Raw genomic sequence first — 18,283 nt, forward strand, 5'->3', positions numbered from 1 at the left:
TGTCCTCTCAGCACCACCTGCTAGGCATTTGAGTTTGGGGACGTTACCCAGTTTTCTCATCTGTAAAATAGGAATAATGGCACCCACTACAAGGGGTTGTTATGAGTATTAAACAAAATGATATGTGTAAAGGGTGTGGCACATAGAGCAGACACTCAGTACATTTTAGTTCCCCTCTTCGCCCCTTTGTAGTTTAAGTAATGCTGAGAATTTCATGTATCAAGAGCAGATGGGCAAAGAGATTTGTTGTCTGGTTATCACAAAGCTATTCCTAGTCCCATGAAAGAGGCAATGTTTAGATTGGTTAATATGCTTGACTCCTGAGTAGCTATTGTTTAATTGATGGCGAGACCATTGAGGAGAGGAAGGCTTCCTGAAAGCTATGTCAGGAGCTCAGCTGAGCTGGGAGAAAGCTGAGCTGCCAGGTATTGGAGTAGGCAATTAAAGCAGCAAGCCTTTAGTCCTTTCCTGCAGTGTAAGCAAGAAGCTGAACTGCAGCAGGAGCTAATTCCCCCGTTCAGTTTTCCCCCATGGAAAGGTACACTGATGGGGGGTCAGATGGATCAGCACCAATCTGGGGGTTGTCTCACTGCTGTGGGGCCCAGAACAAAAGGCTCCAGCAGTTTTATGGACCCTGAGGTGAAGGGTTGCGGGGAGGGCAAGGGGGAAGAAGAGCTAGGGGTGGAAAAGTACTGGGTACTGAGTCAGAGTGGGGAAAAGTGTCTTCAAGGCCCCCAGTCCCTCCTCAATCAGGACGCTTCGGTAGAAGCCCCTAAAGAAGACCTTAGCTCAAGTCCTCAGATGAAGAGACCTAGGAATAAAGGCACCTGGGCTAGGAATGCAAATATTCGAAGAGCGTGACAAGCCAGGGGACCCTCAGTGCTTGACTGCAACCCCCTTCAGAAACTGCCCTGCACTGGTTGTGCACCAAGTGTGGTGGGCGGAGGGCAGCCTTCCCCATGAGGCCTGTCAGGGAAAGCCTTTGTAATTGCCTGTGGTCAGGTCTGAAAAATCACACATAGGTTTTTAACCAGGAGCTGGACTCCTTGGGGGAGGCCAACCAAGTGAGCACTTTTGTATAACTTATAGTCCACCAGTGCAATTAAGATACATATACACAATTAATCTAACTTCTGCATCCTATGTGTGGACAAAACTTTGTCGCCGGTTAGAGCAAAGGCTACAAGCAAAATTGACTTTTGGGTACAAGCGTTGGGGCTCTTCTCACTTCATTACTCAGTGGCGTCAGTGCTAATGTTCAGATAACACTATTCCCCCACTTGATTCATCTCTCTCTTTCGTGCTCTAGCTATTATAGACCTGTTTTTTCTTGGGGGGGACTAACTTATTTTTATTCTTACTTAATAACAATATTTTTTAACCCTTTGACTAAGCAGTTCTACTTTTAAGAATTTACACTATAGATATATTTGCACGTATGCACAAAGATATATGTTTCAAGAGATATATTGTAGCATTGTTGGGAACAACAAAATATTGAATAAAACCTAAATAACCATCAACAGGGAAGTATTTAAATAAACAAAATACCTTGTGGTCACTAAAACTTCTCTTCCCTTCTGGCTTCTTCCCCTCTCTTTGTTTTCTATTTTTTGTGATGCTTCTGGAAAGAGGATTGTCTCTCTGTGGAGTTTCTTAAAGCCTATCTGTAGATCAGGTTTTCCTGTCTTTACTCTGAAAGCAAAGCCAGGGGAGCTGCCCATTTCCCTTCTCAGAATAGCTTTATCACGTGTTAATGAACAACTTTTCAGCCAGATTGTTTTGGAAACCTTGGCAGTTGGCTCCTTGGGGAAAAAAACCAAATTGATTCACTTTCAGAGCTTAAAGTAACACTCTCTCTTACAACATCAAATTGAGCGTGACTATTAACACCTAACCACTTGGTATTTTCTGAGTCTACCTGCAAGCTACTGATGACTCTAGAAGATTCACTAAGAATTTTGAGTTTTAAACTTATAGTAGATTAGAGACTAAACTAATGATCATAAATTAGATATGATGTTATGAGCCACTACTTGGGCATCAAACCATGAATGAAACTAAAAATGTAGGTTTGAAAGATTGGAGGACCACGTGTCACAGAGCTCTGCACAACCGGGCAAGACATGGACCCTCTCTTACTTATGTGCTTGATTCAAACGGTCTTAGGAAAGCAGAAATGACTTGTCTGAAACCCAGACATGTTTCATGTTAACAGAAGGCTAAGTATAACTCTGGGGATAAAAGGCAGCCGGAAGCCAGAAATCTCAGCCAAATCAATGATCAAAGCAAAGTTAAGTCAGGAGTGAGACCTGCAAATAAAAGCCAGAGCACGGACGGATGTATCAATTGTTGGAGTCAGGCCTTGGGACAAGTACAAGTAGACATGCAGAAGAGTTCCAGGGAGGCCCAGATGATACTGTGCTGAGGTCCGATGGCCTGCCGCTTGCAAAAGTTCAAAATCGAGAGACATAGTTGGTGGAAAGAGACACGAGGGGAATCTGCCATCCACCCAGAATGCCAGCATTCTGAATAAACCTGCTTTTCTTTCCACCAACCATGTGTTTCGATCTTGAACGTTTGCAAGTGGCAGGCAGGCGGACCTTAGCATTGTATCAAAGATACAGACGGGTATGGAAATAAGGGTAGTCAAAATTGAGGGATAGTCAAGAACTCTGCAGAGACCAAAGTAGGTGAGGTGGGTAGAGGAATAAATATAACACCCTTTTTCTTAAAAGATCCTGACCCTGAAGCAAGCTGTCCTGGCCAGGGGCGTCTCCTACTGCCAGATGGAACTATCCCAGGACAACTGGGAGGCTGAGGGAAAATCCCGATCTCCATCTCTAACTGGGGCGGGGTGTGTTTTTATGGGAACAAATGCCCATCCTCCCATTGCTTTTTGGTAGTTTTGTGAAAGTGACCTCACAAAACAATGTAAGCAGCAAATATAAATGGAGTTGTTGAGCCCAATTCCTTATAGTGAAAAATTGGACAACTACAGAACTGGTTAAATAAATTATTCTAGCTTAATACAGTGGAAAACTCTACAACTATTACAAGTGGTGACATATCTTTATAGGTATGGGAAAATATCCATAATCTACTGAGTGAAAACAACAGAATATAGACAGAAATATGGTACCATTCCAGTTAAAAAAAAATATTTGCTGCTACTGGCATATACACCTACACGCATGTGTACGCATACCGGCTACAGTTCAGCCAGTACACACTGATGAGGCCATATAGAGATACTCGCTGTTGATGGTGAGTGTCTGTTCTGATTGGTGAGTGCCTTTCCTGTACCCGTTGTTAAATATTTTAAATATGATTCTTATAGATATGCATTGGAAAATGTTCCTCAAAATGCTGTGTCCATCTTTGGGTGTGTCTGGGGATTTCTACTCTTTTCTCCATACTTTTTCATATGCTGTAATTTTTTACAACTTCCACATGCTTATTTTACAGTCAGAATAAACAGTAAGTGTTTCATTTTGGAAAAAGGCTTTATCAAATTTGCCTAAGCAAAAAAAAAAAAAAAAAAAATCAGTAAAGAGCTTCGGATGTGGCATCAATCATAGCAAGTAAACTTTTCCTCTGGACTTTGAAAATTTGGCACTTTTTCTTCAAAGTTATAGTGTCCCTATGGGCTTCTTAATTATGGTACCCCCTTGCCTCAGATATCAAAATCCCTTCTTTTTTTTTTTGGTAATATCTAGACTGCTCAGGCAAACACAGTAAGCCTAAGGGTCTAGATTTCACAGAGACAGCTGACAAATTCTCTCATAATATACTTTTGGTGAAGGCAGGGAAATACGAACTGGACATTAAGATGCTTGGAAGGGTTTGAGTGCCCATTGACACAAGGGCTGTCTTTAATGAACTCCAATGGCAAACAGAGTACAAACTTTTAGGGAAGTCTTCAGCCTCTGTCCTCAGCCCTGTGCTGGCCAGTATTTACATCAATGATGTGGACAAAGACAAAAAAAGAAAGGGCATATCTGTAGAATACATGGTTGACTTGAAGTACAGAGGAAAAAGGAAAATATTTTGGGTAACAGAATGAGAACCCAAAATACCAGAGAAAATACAACAGGGATCAATGTCAGATTCTGCACCGGGGCCGAAAGCCCCGGCATGAGTACAGGGTGGGGATGATTGGCTGGCAGCAAGGCTGTGGGCTTGGTTGATGGAAAATACACCGTGAATCAGAAGCATGATGAGGCAGCTTGAAAAGCTGTAGGGCTCTTGAGCAGCATTTACAGAAATGAAGCATTCAGGGTGAGGAAGCCATTAATTTTGTACTATACTGAACGTCAAAGATGGCAACTATTCAAAGATCTAACTCAATGTCCCTCCCTTTCCCAGCCCTCTCAAGATGTGGTGAAGGAGATGATACAATTTTCTAAAGATACACTGGAGAAAATTGACAAGGCTCGCTCTGAGGGTCTGTACCACGAGGTAAGAATTCATTTTTATAGGAGGTGGGGGTGGAAAGGTCCTCTAGCAAGGGAGGGAAATGGTGGGGGGGGGGCGGGGGCGGGGCGGTGAAGATGGAGAAACTACCAAGTAGGTTGTTTTTTCTGGAAGATGTCTCTTGGCTGAGACCAGGACTCCTCTTGCCCTTAAGCTTTGAGCACTCTTAGGGGTGTGTTCTCAGTGACTGTTTTACCCACTGAAACTGTGTCTGAGGAGAACACAGGCAGCCTGACAAATGTCCCTGGGGGATTTGTGATGTCTCAGGTTGGCATCAGATATGGAGGAATGGAGATAGCCGTGGGTTGCTTACTTTCCTGTAATTAAATTCACATCCTGGCTATAGTTTCCTGTCTCTACAAACTGAGCATTTGATGTTGGCTCTCAAAGCACCAGGAGTTCTCAACTGGCTATTCACTAGAATCACTGAAAAATCTTACTGCTCAAATCCAGACCCAGGACAATTTCACCAGGATCTCTTGGGGTGGGACCCAGACATCAGGATTTTTAAAGCTTGCAAGTGATTTCAGTGTGCATCCAAAGTTGAGACCCACTGCTAAACACTGACCTGCAGAACACTTGCATTGAATTCACCTAGACAGCTTTTTGGAAATATAGATTCCTCTGTCTCACTCCCCAAGATGCGATTTATCCAGTTTACAGCAGGACAACAGCGAACATGAATTCATATCTTTTTTCCAAGCTCTTTAAACAACTCAGGTGTGTAGCTGGGTTTGGATGCCCCTAGGGCATAGCAATGGGGGAGATTGATTTCTGTTCATTTCTACCTGCTTTCCCCTTACCTTCATTTTCATCCTTTACTCACTTCATTGCACGTTTTTGAGCCATTACTGGGGTGACCAATACAAGACATGCTTCTTTCCTCCCAGGAGTTCTGTCAGGTGAGGGAGATAGTCACATGAACAAAATATTATCGAACAGTATGGAAAATCTCTGTCAGAGGCATGGGATAGAAGCTGGAACAATCAGGAAAGTTCCACTTTTTCCATTCCTCCAGTTTCTCTCCTCTTCATTTATCCTCTGTTCAAAATGGCCAGAGCCAAGTGCAGAGCTGGACACTGCCCTGTAGGTTTAAGAGAACTGTCTTTAGGATGGATTGATTGTCAGCCCATGTTTTGCTATACCCCCACTCAGTTGCCTCATGGGCCTCTGGGAGAGTCTCAGAGCAAAATTAGTTTCCACTCATTTTAAATGGAAAGAATTGTGTTGCATTTCACCCATGGGAGTGGCAAGGCAAGAAGAAGAGACAATGAACAACTAACATCTAAGGACCATCTGACTTTGTAGAGTGCAACCTAAGCCTATGTATACACATGAATGAGTCGGAAAAGCCTGACTCCAAGCTGATTGGGGTCAGGCCCATCTTATTTCTCACCAAGACCAATGTGGTATCCACCTGATGGGTCTTCCAGCTTCCTGGGAGCCTCCCTCTCTGCCTTTCCATTTTGTATACCTCTAGCAGGACCAATCTGATTGTTCAACCTCACTGTGAATAAGGACCACCCCGGGGCTTATACAAACTACAGATGCCAGCGTCTCTCCCCCAGATATTTGGTTTCAATTGGTCTGAGGGTAGGGCTCAGACATATGAGGTCTGACAATTAAGTTTGCAAACTTGTTGCAACAATGTTGCTAACCTTTTTTGATATCAGAGGGATTATTCATTCTGCATTTACACCAACTGGACAAACAGTTAACCAGTTTTACTATTTGGAAGGGCTGAAAAGGCTGCGTGAAAAAGTTAGACGATCTGAACTTTTCGCCAACAATTCATGCCTCTTGCTTGCATCACGACGATGCACCAGCTCACACGGCACTGTCTTTGAGGGAGTTTTTAGCCAGTAAACAGATAACTTTATTGGAACACCCTCCCTACTCACCTGATCTGGCACCCAATGGCTTCTTTCTTTACCCGAAGATAAAAGAAATATTGAAAGGAAGACATTTTGATGACATTCAGGACATCAAGGGTAATATGACAACAGCTCTGATGGCCATTCCAGAAAAAGAGTTCCAAAATTGCTTTGAAGGGTGGACTAGGTGCTGGGATTGGTGCATAGCTTCCCAAGGGGAGTACTTCGAAAGGGACCATAGTGATATTCAGCAATGAAGTATGTAGCACTTTTTCTAGGATGAGTTCGCAAATTTAATTCTCTGACCTCGTATGTATTTTTAAAAAGGTCTCCAGGTGATTTCAGAGCACAGCTAGGGTAGAGGATCATAGGAATGGTGGTTAAGATAAAGCTCAATTGCTTGGTGTGTGACTTTGAAAAAGCACTTACCCTCCCTGTGCTTCAGTTTCTGATCTGGTAAATGGGAATATTAATAGTACCTATCTCACTGCATTGTTATGAAAGTAAAAATATATACTCTTAGACATATATATCTTTATGTATATAAAATGACATAAAGATGGCTATATTTTTCATAACTCCCTGCTACCAACTAACATATATGAAAATTCCTCATTTTGTCATGTCAGTTGTATCTTCAGTGTTACTCTTTCCATCCTTACATCTTAGCCAAATAGGACCATTTAGCTATTCAGATCACAAACTGGTGCTTTCCCACCTCTGCCAGCAATTTCCTAATTTTCTCCAAAGAATGACTGTCCAGTGTCGTTGTGATGCTCCCATATGTAAGTTAAGCATGTGCCATGGTGCACTGGTAATGGATACGGCCTGTGTCTCTTCTAGGTTGTGAAATTATGCCGGGAGTGTCTGCAGAAGCAGGAGTCAGTGTTTGCTGACACCAATATCTACATGCTGCGGATGCTGAGCATTGTTTCAGAGGTCCTCTCCTACCTCCAGGCGTTTGAGGAGGCCTCATACTATGCCAGGAGGATGGTGGATGGCTACATGTAGGTGACGATCCTGGGACTCAGATAGTCTCCTGGAAGCGTGTCTATTCCAGGCATGCAAAGTAGATGGCACACATGGTGCTACCTCTCCCTCCCGCACCCACAGCAGGCATCAGTAATCGATCCTCTGTACAATGGAGCCTTTTTACAATGGTGCTCCGAGTAATAATGACCAAATAATCAGAGTTGGTACTGAGAGGAAACCTGTTTGTCCTCCCTGGTATTTCCCACGTCCTCCAGCTCATCTATCGCCTGGGGGCATCTTCTGCTTTTGATTTCCTTAAGGTTAAGTCCAGCTTGATTTTAAGTGCTTGGAAAAGTTTCCCCCTCGCACATTCAGCACAGGCAATCCTGTGAGCTTAATTTATTAAAAAAAGAAGTGTCAGCCACTTTTGCTTATAAATTATAAAATAGAACACCCTGGCCTTCCCCCTGCCAGTTCTCTCTGTCCTCACTGGCCTGTGAATTTGTATTTCTGGCCAAATAAGTAAGTTGGCACAAGAAGGTTCATTTTTGGGGGAGGATGTTATTCATAAAAAAATGTGGGAAAACGATGTAACATGCTAAAAGGAAGCTCTGTTAGGAAGGTGCCAGGAGGTGAAAATACAGTTCTGTCCCAAGAAGGACATTGAAGTTACTTTTTTCCCTTGAATCCTACTGCTTTCCAGGGAGAGGGCTGAGGGCTGGGAGCGCCCAGCTTCTTGTACTAAAGTTCAGAGTGTAATCCCGACTCCTCCTCCCCACGAGGATGTGACTTGGTGGCCCAGGTGAGAGTCAGCTCTCACAGCCTCACTGTGTGGAGGTTTTGGCAACTCGCCCACCTCTCTGCACCTCAGTCTCCTCTCAACGGGCCACACATGTTTCACGGCACTGGTGGGAAAGCAGATGGACTTAATCAATGAGGGTACTTTCTAAGTTGTCAAATACTGTGCAGATAAAAGCAAGGTTGGGATTCTGTGTTTGAGTTTTTCATATGCCCCTACAGGAAGCTCTACCACCCCAACAATGCCCAACTGGGCATGGCCGTGATGCGGGCGGGGCTGACCAACTGGCATGCTGGTAACATAGAGGTGGGGCATGGGATGATCTGCAAAGCCTATGCCATTCTCCTGGTGACACACGGACCCACCCACCCAATCACCAAGGACTTAGAGGCAAGTAGCATCTCAGGGCTGGGCCTCCCTGCCTTCCCTGACATATCTGAGGATGAGAGCTATGTTTTGGATTCTGCTTTTAGAAAGTCTATATTGCCTGCTAGACCAGAAAGGAACTCAGAAATGCTTTAGCCCACTCCCCTTGCTTTACATATGAGGAAACTTAGGCCCAGGGAAGGTGAATAATCTGTCCACTGCCACATAGCTAGTGGATGGAAAAGCTGAGACTTGAACCCTGAGATGCTCCAAGCTTGGACTGAGAAAACCTAAAAAATGGTGTGTGTGTGTGTGTGTGTGTGTGTGTGTGTGTGTAGCCATGTACATTAGAAATGTGCTATATGGTGTAGGCTTGTGGAACACAGGCTCTGGAATCAGGCTGCTGGGACTTAGTTCCAGTCTCACCACTTTCTAGCTATGTGACTGCACATATTGAATATGTGGGCCTCGGTCTCCTCATCAATAAAATGGAGGAAAAGGGTAAGGTTGTAATGAGGCTTCAGTGAGTTAATGTGCGAAAAGCACTAAGAACAGTGCCTGGCCAGTGGCATGCTCTTAATAGCTGCTGGGTTTCTTTATGCTTTGAAGGGCTGGTTTTTATGAGAATGACAGACTTCAAAGAGCTGATCTCAGACAGTGTCATGTAGGGAAAGATGACAGACTTTTGTGTCATGAAATGTATGGGAACACAAATGTTATGTCTAGTGTATTAAGCTTGTCAAAGGCGGTTTCTGTCAACCTTATTCACTGCTGTATCCTGAGCCCCTTAGCGATGCCTGGCTCTTGGTAAATATTTCTTGAATGGACATTTGGGAAAGAGGGCTTTTTTGTGTGTGTCACATACTCTAATCTTCCTGGCTTATTGTAAACTATGAAGGAATCTTACCCATTTCGTGTGTGAGGAAACAGGGCTTGAAGGGATTAAATCACCTACACAAGGTCCTAGAATCTTGGGTGGGACCTAAATGCAGGGGCCAGGGTTCAAATCCAGGTCCCCACCTGACACTTCCTGAGAATAAACAGTCTCTGCTGAGAATAATCCCTCAAGCTACTCTCTGAGGGGTCTGACTCCCTCTTCCCTGACAAATGGATCCCACTGCCAGGACATTAGGCCCCCACTTTGTGTGTGTCCTCTGAGGGGTACAGTTGAAGCTTGGTGACTGAGAGTCATTTACCCCATTGTCTGCCCTTTCCAAAAGGGCCAAGGTAGGTCAGAGACCAACATGTCCCGGGGGCTTGTCATCCCTGCTTATGGTGTGTCTGCGTCCCACAGGCCATGCGGGTGCAGACGGAGATGGAGCTGCGCTTGTTCCGCCAGAACGAGTTCATGTACCGCAAGATGCGCGAGGCTGCCCTGAACAACCAGCCCATGCAGGTCATGGCCGAGCCCAGCAACGAGCCAGCCCCGTCTCTGTTCCATAAGAAGCAGTGAGGACCTGCCTTGTATGGAGGGCACCGTGGCTGGGGAATTGGGGAGATATTCTGGAAGTAGTGGGTTTCTGGGGAGACCCTTGATGAGGAAGTCAGAGGCACGCTCAACCTTGTTGCTGTGGGAATGTTCTGTTTTGTGTTCCCTAGTGTCATTTTGGTTTATTTCAACTCAGTTCAGTTCAATTAACTCATCCTACAGCCCAGCTCATCCTACAAATGTTTATTGGGTGGTAGGCCCTAGAGATAAAGAGCTCCAAAAGTAGCTGGGGAGGCAAAACATAAACAAACAAAGCACTGTAATAATAAATGCAATGGTAAACTCTATGGAGAGAGGGGGTGCAGTAGAACATTCTGTGTGTGTGTGTGTGTGTGTGTGTGTGTGTATGCAGTGGGGAGTTTCATGGAGGAATGACATCTGAGCTGAGGGGGGAAGGTGCCTGGAGAGTCATCGGTGGCTACTCAGCCATCTGTGCAAGTGTCTCTGGGGCTGCTGGTCTCACCCATGGTCTGGAATATTCAGGATTTGGCTGACTAGGTTGGGGGATGTCCAGTTTCCTCAGGTAAGTATGGAGTTATGAAAAAGGGGCTGTGTTTGGGCCATTTAGGTTCTGCTCAGAGAAGTGAAACCTCTTCTGAATGGTGCATATGCAGGAAGAGGTGGAACAGCCCCTCTCCTTCTCCAAAGCTAAACTCCCCACTAGGGCTCTGTACCCCTTGCCCTCCTGTGTCCCCGGGGCCTTGCTTCGCTTTACTCCTTCTCCACCCTGGATCCTTGACATTTCTCTGTCCACTGACTTCTTCAATGTAGCCAGTAAACATGCTGGGGACTCTTCAGTCATAATCTTCACAGCTGAGTTTTTTGGTTTTTTTTAAAGGATTTGTGTTTCATAGGTATCATCTTCTTCTCTTCACTTTCCATTTCTTCCTGAAACCACTGCAGGCTGGCTTCCTGAACTCCAGTGAAATAGCTCTGACCAAGGTCAACTGCAGTGGGTGCTTTTCAGTCCTGACAATAGTTGGCAGCTCTATGTCGGTCGATACTCCCAGCGCTTGGTTTCTGGAACACCACTTCCTTTTGATGACCCAAGACTGTTTCTCAGTCTTCTCTGTCCTTGTTTCTCCACACGCCACTGATATGTTGGCCTTTCCTGTGGTTGTTTTTCTCATTCTGGTCACTCTTGGTTTATTCTTATCTCAGTCTGTACAAACTCCCCGCATGAGCTCAGCGGGCCCTTTTTTTTCATTCACCACCTTGAGTTTGATATTCTTAAATCTGTATGTCCCAACCTTGCTCTTGCGCTCCAGCCCCACCCACCCTCTTGAACATTCTGCAGGCACATTAAACTCAGCAGGTCCGAAATGAAATTTTTCCTCTTTCCTTTCTCCCCCCACCGCGCATAGTTGTCCGTCCTCAGCACAGTACCTGAGAAAACTGACTTCTACTTCTGTTGCATCCTAGGCTTCTCTCTCCTGGGTCCCTGAGGGACCCATCTTCTCCCATGCCTCTCTTTGCATTTTCTATCTAAAATACCTAAAACCTGCCAACTCTTATTCATGTTTTAACATCCAGTTTGGAAGTCACTCCATCTGTGAAGCCTCCCCCGAATGTCTTGGGTTCAGCTGGCTGCCTGTCTGAGTCTGTCATGTTACCCTTGACCCTCACATCATAACTCTCTCCTCACGGCATTACAATTGCCTTTTTACTTATCTTCCTCCTCCATCAGATTGTGAGCGCCTGGGAAGCAGGAGCTGTGTCTTTATTCATCTTTGTATCCCCAGGAACTAGCACAGGTCCTGAAACATAGTAGGTGCTCAGTTAATGTGTGTTGAATGAATGAATGAATAAGTGAATGAATTTGCTTATCTCAGAACAGAAGAGACATGCAACTGTGTATTTTGAGTTTTTACGTTACAGCAATCAACAAGGCTATTAAATCCACTGTTTCCACATAAAATGTGTGGCTTCTTTCTTTCTGACAATGTATTTAGAGCAGCACTGTCTAATAGAACTTTCTGTGGTGATGGAAATGTATTATGCGTATATCTGTATTGTCCAATACAGTAGCCACTAGTGGCATATGACTATGAAGCAGTTGAAATATGTCTAGTGTGTCTCTGAGTCTATTTCTGTTTTGTTTGCTCAATGGTATTGTAACAGGTATATAAGATGTCAGAGGGATAGTAGCTTGGGGGAGTGGGGTTATCACTTTGTGAGGGGTGTAAATGTCTAACTATTATGTTGCTTTGTACACCTGAACCTAATAAAAATAATAATAAAAAAAATATATCTAGTGTGAATGAGGGAGTGAATTTTTAATTTAATTTAATTTAAATTTAAATAGCCAATGTGGCCAGTGGCTAGTGTATTAGTGCAGTTTTAGAGAATACTTTAGTGTAGTTTTTAAGATTATGGACACCAAGACTAATTAAGTTCATATCACAAGCTATTAGCTGGGACTGGTTACTTCACCCAGGACTCAGTTTCCTTATTTCCACCTACCACATAGAGTTGCTGTGAGAATTAAAATTTTTAACTGCAAAGTCCTTAGAACAGTGCCATCATAAACGCTCCATGAGCATTCCAACCATGCTTCTGTTGGGGTGTCTGTTTTCCTAATCAGAAAGTGAAGGTAAAGGGTAAGATAAGCAATGGTGTGCTGGAAGTAGTTCTTACCAGTTTGTGTGCGCTAACTGCACATTTCTTCCCACTCTGAATTCATCAACATCACTTTGATAGCTTAACAGTGGCCATGGTGCGAATATTTACACCATGAGAACCAGCTTAAAGGGTTCTAAACACACACACACACACACACACACACATAACTTTAGAAGTACACATTAATTTGTAATGCTGCCAGTCTTTAAAATTGTGGTCTGATACATGGAAGTAGCAGAATGGGTAAAGACCACTAAAAAAATCTTTACTTAAGCTGGGGTGAGATCTCTGTTCTGAAATCTCTATCCCCAGAGCCATAACAAACAAGTGTAAAACCTGATTACTGTCTTTCAGACTAAGTGACCTGCCCACTACACAACGAATGTATTGACAGACACACATATTAAAGGCCAGATAGAGCCACTGCTTTGGTGAATTGCTCAGGGTTTACTTCTCTAGAGACTGCAGAAGGGAATCCATATAGTTGGGGCACTCAGCAGAGAGAACAGCAATATTTCTGAGGGCATCAGTGGTGGAAGCTTCTGGACCACGTTGTGCATAGTTGTGAATGATGACATCCAGTGTGGGCAAGTGAACCGCACTCTGGAAGCTCCCTTGCCCCTCCCTGGCCCAGCATTGCATACAAACCACCGGATCTCACCCTGTGCAGGATACCTCATCAGTCTCAGAGAAGTGCACCGAGCAGCACGACCACAGGCCAACCTATGGCTTCAGTAACCCTGACATGAACTCAGCCCTCATTATCGACCGTGGCCGCCCCACTTCACACGGTTTGGTCTGAGAACATTCTGGTCCAGATACAGTGCTACAGTTTCCCAGATGTCTTTAGGAGTTGCATTTGTTCCCTCTTGTTGCTGTAATAAATTACCACAAACTTAGTGGCTTAAACAATACAGATGTATTATCTTATGGTTCTGGAGGTCAGAAGTCCAACATGGGTCTCACAAGGCTAAAATCAAGGTGTCTGTGGAGTTGGGCTCCTTCTGGAGGCTTTAAGGGAAGAATCTGTTTCTTGCCTTTTTCAGCTTATGAAAGCTTCTATTATAGAAGGCCCCATTCCTTGGTTTGTAACCCCTTGTCAGCAATTACATCCATCCTTCTCTGATCCTCTTGCCTTCCTTTCACTTGGAAGAACACTTGTGATTATATTGGGCCCACTTGGATCATCCAGGATAATCTCTCCCTCTCAAGGTCCTTACCTTAATCACATCTGCAAAATCCCTTTTGCCACGTAAGGTAACACATTCACAGGTCCAGGAGTTTGCACGTGCACGTCTTTGGAGGCCATCATTCTTCCTACCCAGCAGTCTTGCTACCAGGCCCTCAGACCAGTCTTGCAGGCACAGCTGCAAGCCTCTGAGCGGAAGACTTGGGACTTGAATCCTGATTTTATCTCCAAGTCCAGTCGTTGTTTTTCAATCTAGGTGTGGAGGGGACAGCTCACTGGCCCATGTGGGAATCAAACCAGCAACATTGTGGTTAAGAGCTTGTGCTCTAACCAACTGAGCCATCTGGCCACCCTGACATATATCTTTCTAATGCACTTCTCACATCTAGTCACTGGAGCCCATTGATTCTAATTCCTAAATGCTCTTGAACCTTTGTGCTTTGCTCCATCCTCCCAGGCACTGCCTCTGTTCAGGCCCTCAACATCTCTTACCTGGATCATTGCCGCTGCCTCTTACTGGTCTTTCTGTATTTAGCTTTGGCCCTTCTCATTATTCTCGACACCATGGCTAGAATAATTTTTCTACAATGCATTTGGTATCATGCTATTCTTGTAGCTGAAAACCCTTCAATGATACCCCATGGTCTCCAGGATCAAGTCCAAACTCCTTACCAGAGTAAAAGGATATTCGTGTTAGAGACTCTCTCCTTCTCTGCCTCATCTCTTGCCAAACCCCCATTTAAACCATACCTCCCTGCCAAACAAATACCCTTGGGTGCTTTGTGAGTCAGCTGAAATGTCCCCTCCTCTGAGACATTTTTCTAGCTGGCAGGGTCTGGAATTTGTCCACACCAACACCGTGGCATAGGTCATACTGTCACCATAGGGATTATGGGTTAGTCTCCCTGCTAGACAGCAAGTCTCCCAGGGATCATTGTCTCCTCAGAGCTTAGCGCTGCCCAGCCCTGATTTGGCTGAATACGGCCAGGTTGTAAAGAAGATACATGTAATTCCATCTTTCCATGGTTATCTGGTAAGAAATACGAGAAAATCATGGGATGGTTAACATACCTCTCGTATGTATAGAACAAGTGCTCTGAAGATTAAGTATGGACTAAGTTAGATGCCCCCTTCCTGCAAAAAAATGAAAAATAATCACTTTCTTTACCCTAATGGCTATCAGTTAAATAAGAAAAGGGGGTGGCCGGTTAGCTTGGTTGGTTAGAGCGTGGTGCTGATAACACCAAGGTTGCTGGTTCATTCCCCGCATGGGCCACTGTGAGCTGCGCCCTGCCAAAAAAAAAACAACAACAAACAAAAAAACCACAGAAATGTCTACTTTTGTGTGGATCTAGACATCAAAACTGGCTCTTTTCAAATCAATTGGGTCTCAGGGCAAGGAGTACTCTCTGTTGATGGGATGCACACAGCACTGCCAGAGAGGAGGAGGAAGGATTAGGAAGGAAGAGGGGTCAAAGTAAAAATAGCTGATACCATCAACAGCTGTTTATTCAATTTATTTAAAGTACAGGTGCCCAGAGAACTCAGGCCCAGAGTTCTTTGGACACCTGTACAAAATCCAAATTCAGTATCTAAAATGTATTCTCCTTTTCAGGCAAAAACATACAAACAATCCCCTCCTAAAGCCAGGTAGGGGGAGACTTTGGGAATTTTGTCAGTTCTCTAGAGGCTTTGCTGAAGAGAAGACCTTGTTTCGACTACTTTCCTCTTCCTGAGGCTTGAGAGTCAGAGTACCTCAGTTCCACCATTTATCAGCTGGGTGGTCTTCAACAAACTCCTTTTTTTCTCTCTGTGACTCTTCCTTTGCTCACTGATGCTTCTCTGGGCATAACAGAGCTTCTGCTAATGGTCTGAATGTCAAACCCAACTTCAGTTCCCTGCAGAATCCAAGTGGTGATAATGACATGTTTCCTTTGTATGGCACTTGCGTCATTTCATGGGCTCCTTATAAAAGCTGCGAGAGAAGGCATTGTACTGTCCATTCATAGATGAGAAAACTGACGTCCAAAATCATGGATTGGTTAACTAGAACCGTATTTGCGAGCCCAATATTTTTACTTTAAATCCAAATTTACTTTAAATTTAAAATAAGTTTTTGTTCATTTAAAAAGATAGTTTCACAGAATTATTGCCTTGCGAAAGATTCAAACAATACAAATAATGCAAAAAGCTCTCTTGATCTCCCACCCAATTCCTGTTCTCACTGTACGATAATGGCTATTACCTGGTGTTACAACCATCCATGGTCACATACATATATGTATATCTACATGAATAAATAATTTTTTAGTTTTTGGCTGTTGCATCCTTTATATGCTTCTTTGTGCATATGTTTAAACATTTCTCTAGAAAAATATACAAGAGTGGCAATGGCTAGGCGTTAGGGAAAAGATTAATGAATACTGTTAAATGGTACTCCATATGCGCTGTACCAGTTTACATCTCCACCATCTTGCAAACACTAGATGTTATCAATCTTTTACTGGTTTGATTTGTAAAATTATATCTCATCTTACATCACTCCTTCTTGATTGCTATGAGACTAAGCATATTTCATACTGTGAATTCCTTATTAATGTCCTCAACCCACCTTTCCATTGATTTGTTGGTCTTCTTATTAATTTGGGGGAGGCTTCTATATTCTATCTATTAACCTCTGTTATATAAACCACAAATATTTTCTCCCACGTGAAACTGTGTTTATCATATCTTTTTTCATTTCAAAATTTAAAAATATTGAGGTAGCAAAATGAATTAATCTTTTTCTTCATGGTTTAGCACTGTGCTTAAGAAGATCTTCAATAATTCGAGTTATTTATCTACCATCATATCTATTGATAATATTTCACATTTATTCATTTAGCTCTTCAGTTCATCTGGAATTTATTTTTATGAATGGTTTATTATAGGAAAGGGTATGGAGCTAGATAAAGTGGAACAGGCTATGATCAAAGAAGGGTCGGCAAGCTACCGTCCTTCGGTCAGATCTGGCTGCCACCTGTTTCTGTATAATATGCGAGCTAAGAATGGTTTTCACATGTGTAAATGGTAAAAGAAACCAAAAGAAGACTATTATCTTGTAACACAAAAATGATATGAAATTCAAATTTCAGTGTCCATAAATAAAATTTGATTGGAACATAGCTATGCCTATTTGTGTATTGTCTGTGGCTGCAACTGTGCTACAACAGCAGAACCGAGGAGTTGTGACAGAGACTGGATGGCCCACAAAGCTGAAAATATTTACTGTCTAGCTTTTTACAGAAAATGTTGACTGACCCATGATATACAGACTTGAATGCAGGTTTAGGAGTTTGACTCTTACGTGCTCAGCAATGAACTAGGAAGCACGATCAACACTGTTTATAAGGGAGATGACTATTAGCAGGTAAGAGAGAGAGCGGCAGGAGATGCCCTAGGTGGTCTGTGAAACACTCTAAGTAACAAATAATTGGGTTGCAACTCCAGAAGTTGAAAGAGGAGAGGGGGAAATGTGATGGATTCATTCATTTATTAAGGCATTTGTGATATTGTGATTTATAATAAATATATATATTTGGTCTTTGTCCTTAGTCCCTGACCCAAGGCTCCTAAAACCCTTGTAAATTCCTAAACGATAAGAACACTAAGAGCATCTTTTGTTCTAATGAGGTGACTTTGGGTGGCTCCTCATTGGGGGCTGGTCACCAGAAAGACCAAGCCATAAGAAAAACCAGCCATATTGGATTAGGGGACCACCCTACTCCAGTATGACATCATTTTAACTAGTTACATCTGCAATGACACTATTTTAAAATAAGTGTGGGATTTTTCAGCCACCCCCCCACTTCTTCAGAGAGGAAAAAGGGGCTGGAAATGGAATTAATAATTGATCGTGCCTACATGAGGCACCCTCCATAAAAATCCCAACAGCATAGGGTTTAGCGAGCTTCCAGGTTGGTGAACACATGCATGTACTGGGAGGATGATGCACCCCAACTCCATAGGGACAGAAAGAAGCTCCTGTGCTTGGGACCCTCCCAGACCTCACCCCATATGTTTCTTAATCTGGCTGTTCATCTGTATCTTTTATTATATTCTTTAATAAACTGATAAACATGAGCATTTCCCTGAGTTCTGTAAGCTGTTCTAGCAATAATCAGATCCAAAGGGAGGAAGTCAAAGGAACCTGCAATTTGTAGCCAAGTTGGACAGAGATTGTGGGGAACCTGGGGACCGACTACTTGTGTTCGGAACCTGAAGTATGTGGGAGGGTGGCGGTCTCACAGGCCTGAGCCCTTAAACTGTCACTGTCAGTGTCCTAAAATTGCTTGGTGTGGGGAAATAACCCCACACATTTGATGATCAGAAGTGTCAGAATGAAGTGTCCTGTGTGAATGTAAAGGAGGCAAACTGGGTTTTTCTAAAAGAGCATCTTTGTTGAGAGCTTTCTGTGAGCTGGGCACAGTTCTGGGAGCTGAAAGGTATGATGAAGG

General features: G+C 43.5%; 1 protein-coding gene across 2 annotated transcripts in view; it reads left to right on the top strand.

The window, feature by feature from the left end:
• The window catches only part of SMYD1 (SET and MYND domain containing 1), a 50,387-nt gene extending 38,150 nt beyond the window's left edge, over positions 1–12,237 (top strand). For both annotated transcript variants that reach the window (XM_019749221.2, XM_074332297.1), the window contains 4 exons: positions 4,369–4,461; positions 7,194–7,357; positions 8,343–8,511; positions 9,782–12,237. In XM_019749221.2, coding sequence (XP_019604780.2) covers positions 4,369–4,461; positions 7,194–7,357; positions 8,343–8,511; positions 9,782–9,940 — 585 coding nt within the window. In that variant the 3' untranslated portion in view covers positions 9,941–12,237. The remainder of the gene's footprint in view (positions 1–4,368; positions 4,462–7,193; positions 7,358–8,342; positions 8,512–9,781) is intronic.
• Positions 12,238–18,283: the final 6,046 nt, after the last annotated feature.

This window comes from Rhinolophus sinicus, linkage group LG05 (assembly GCF_036562045.2).
Source record: "Rhinolophus sinicus isolate RSC01 linkage group LG05, ASM3656204v1, whole genome shotgun sequence".
Classification (NCBI taxonomy): domain Eukaryota; kingdom Metazoa; phylum Chordata; class Mammalia; order Chiroptera; family Rhinolophidae; genus Rhinolophus; species Rhinolophus sinicus.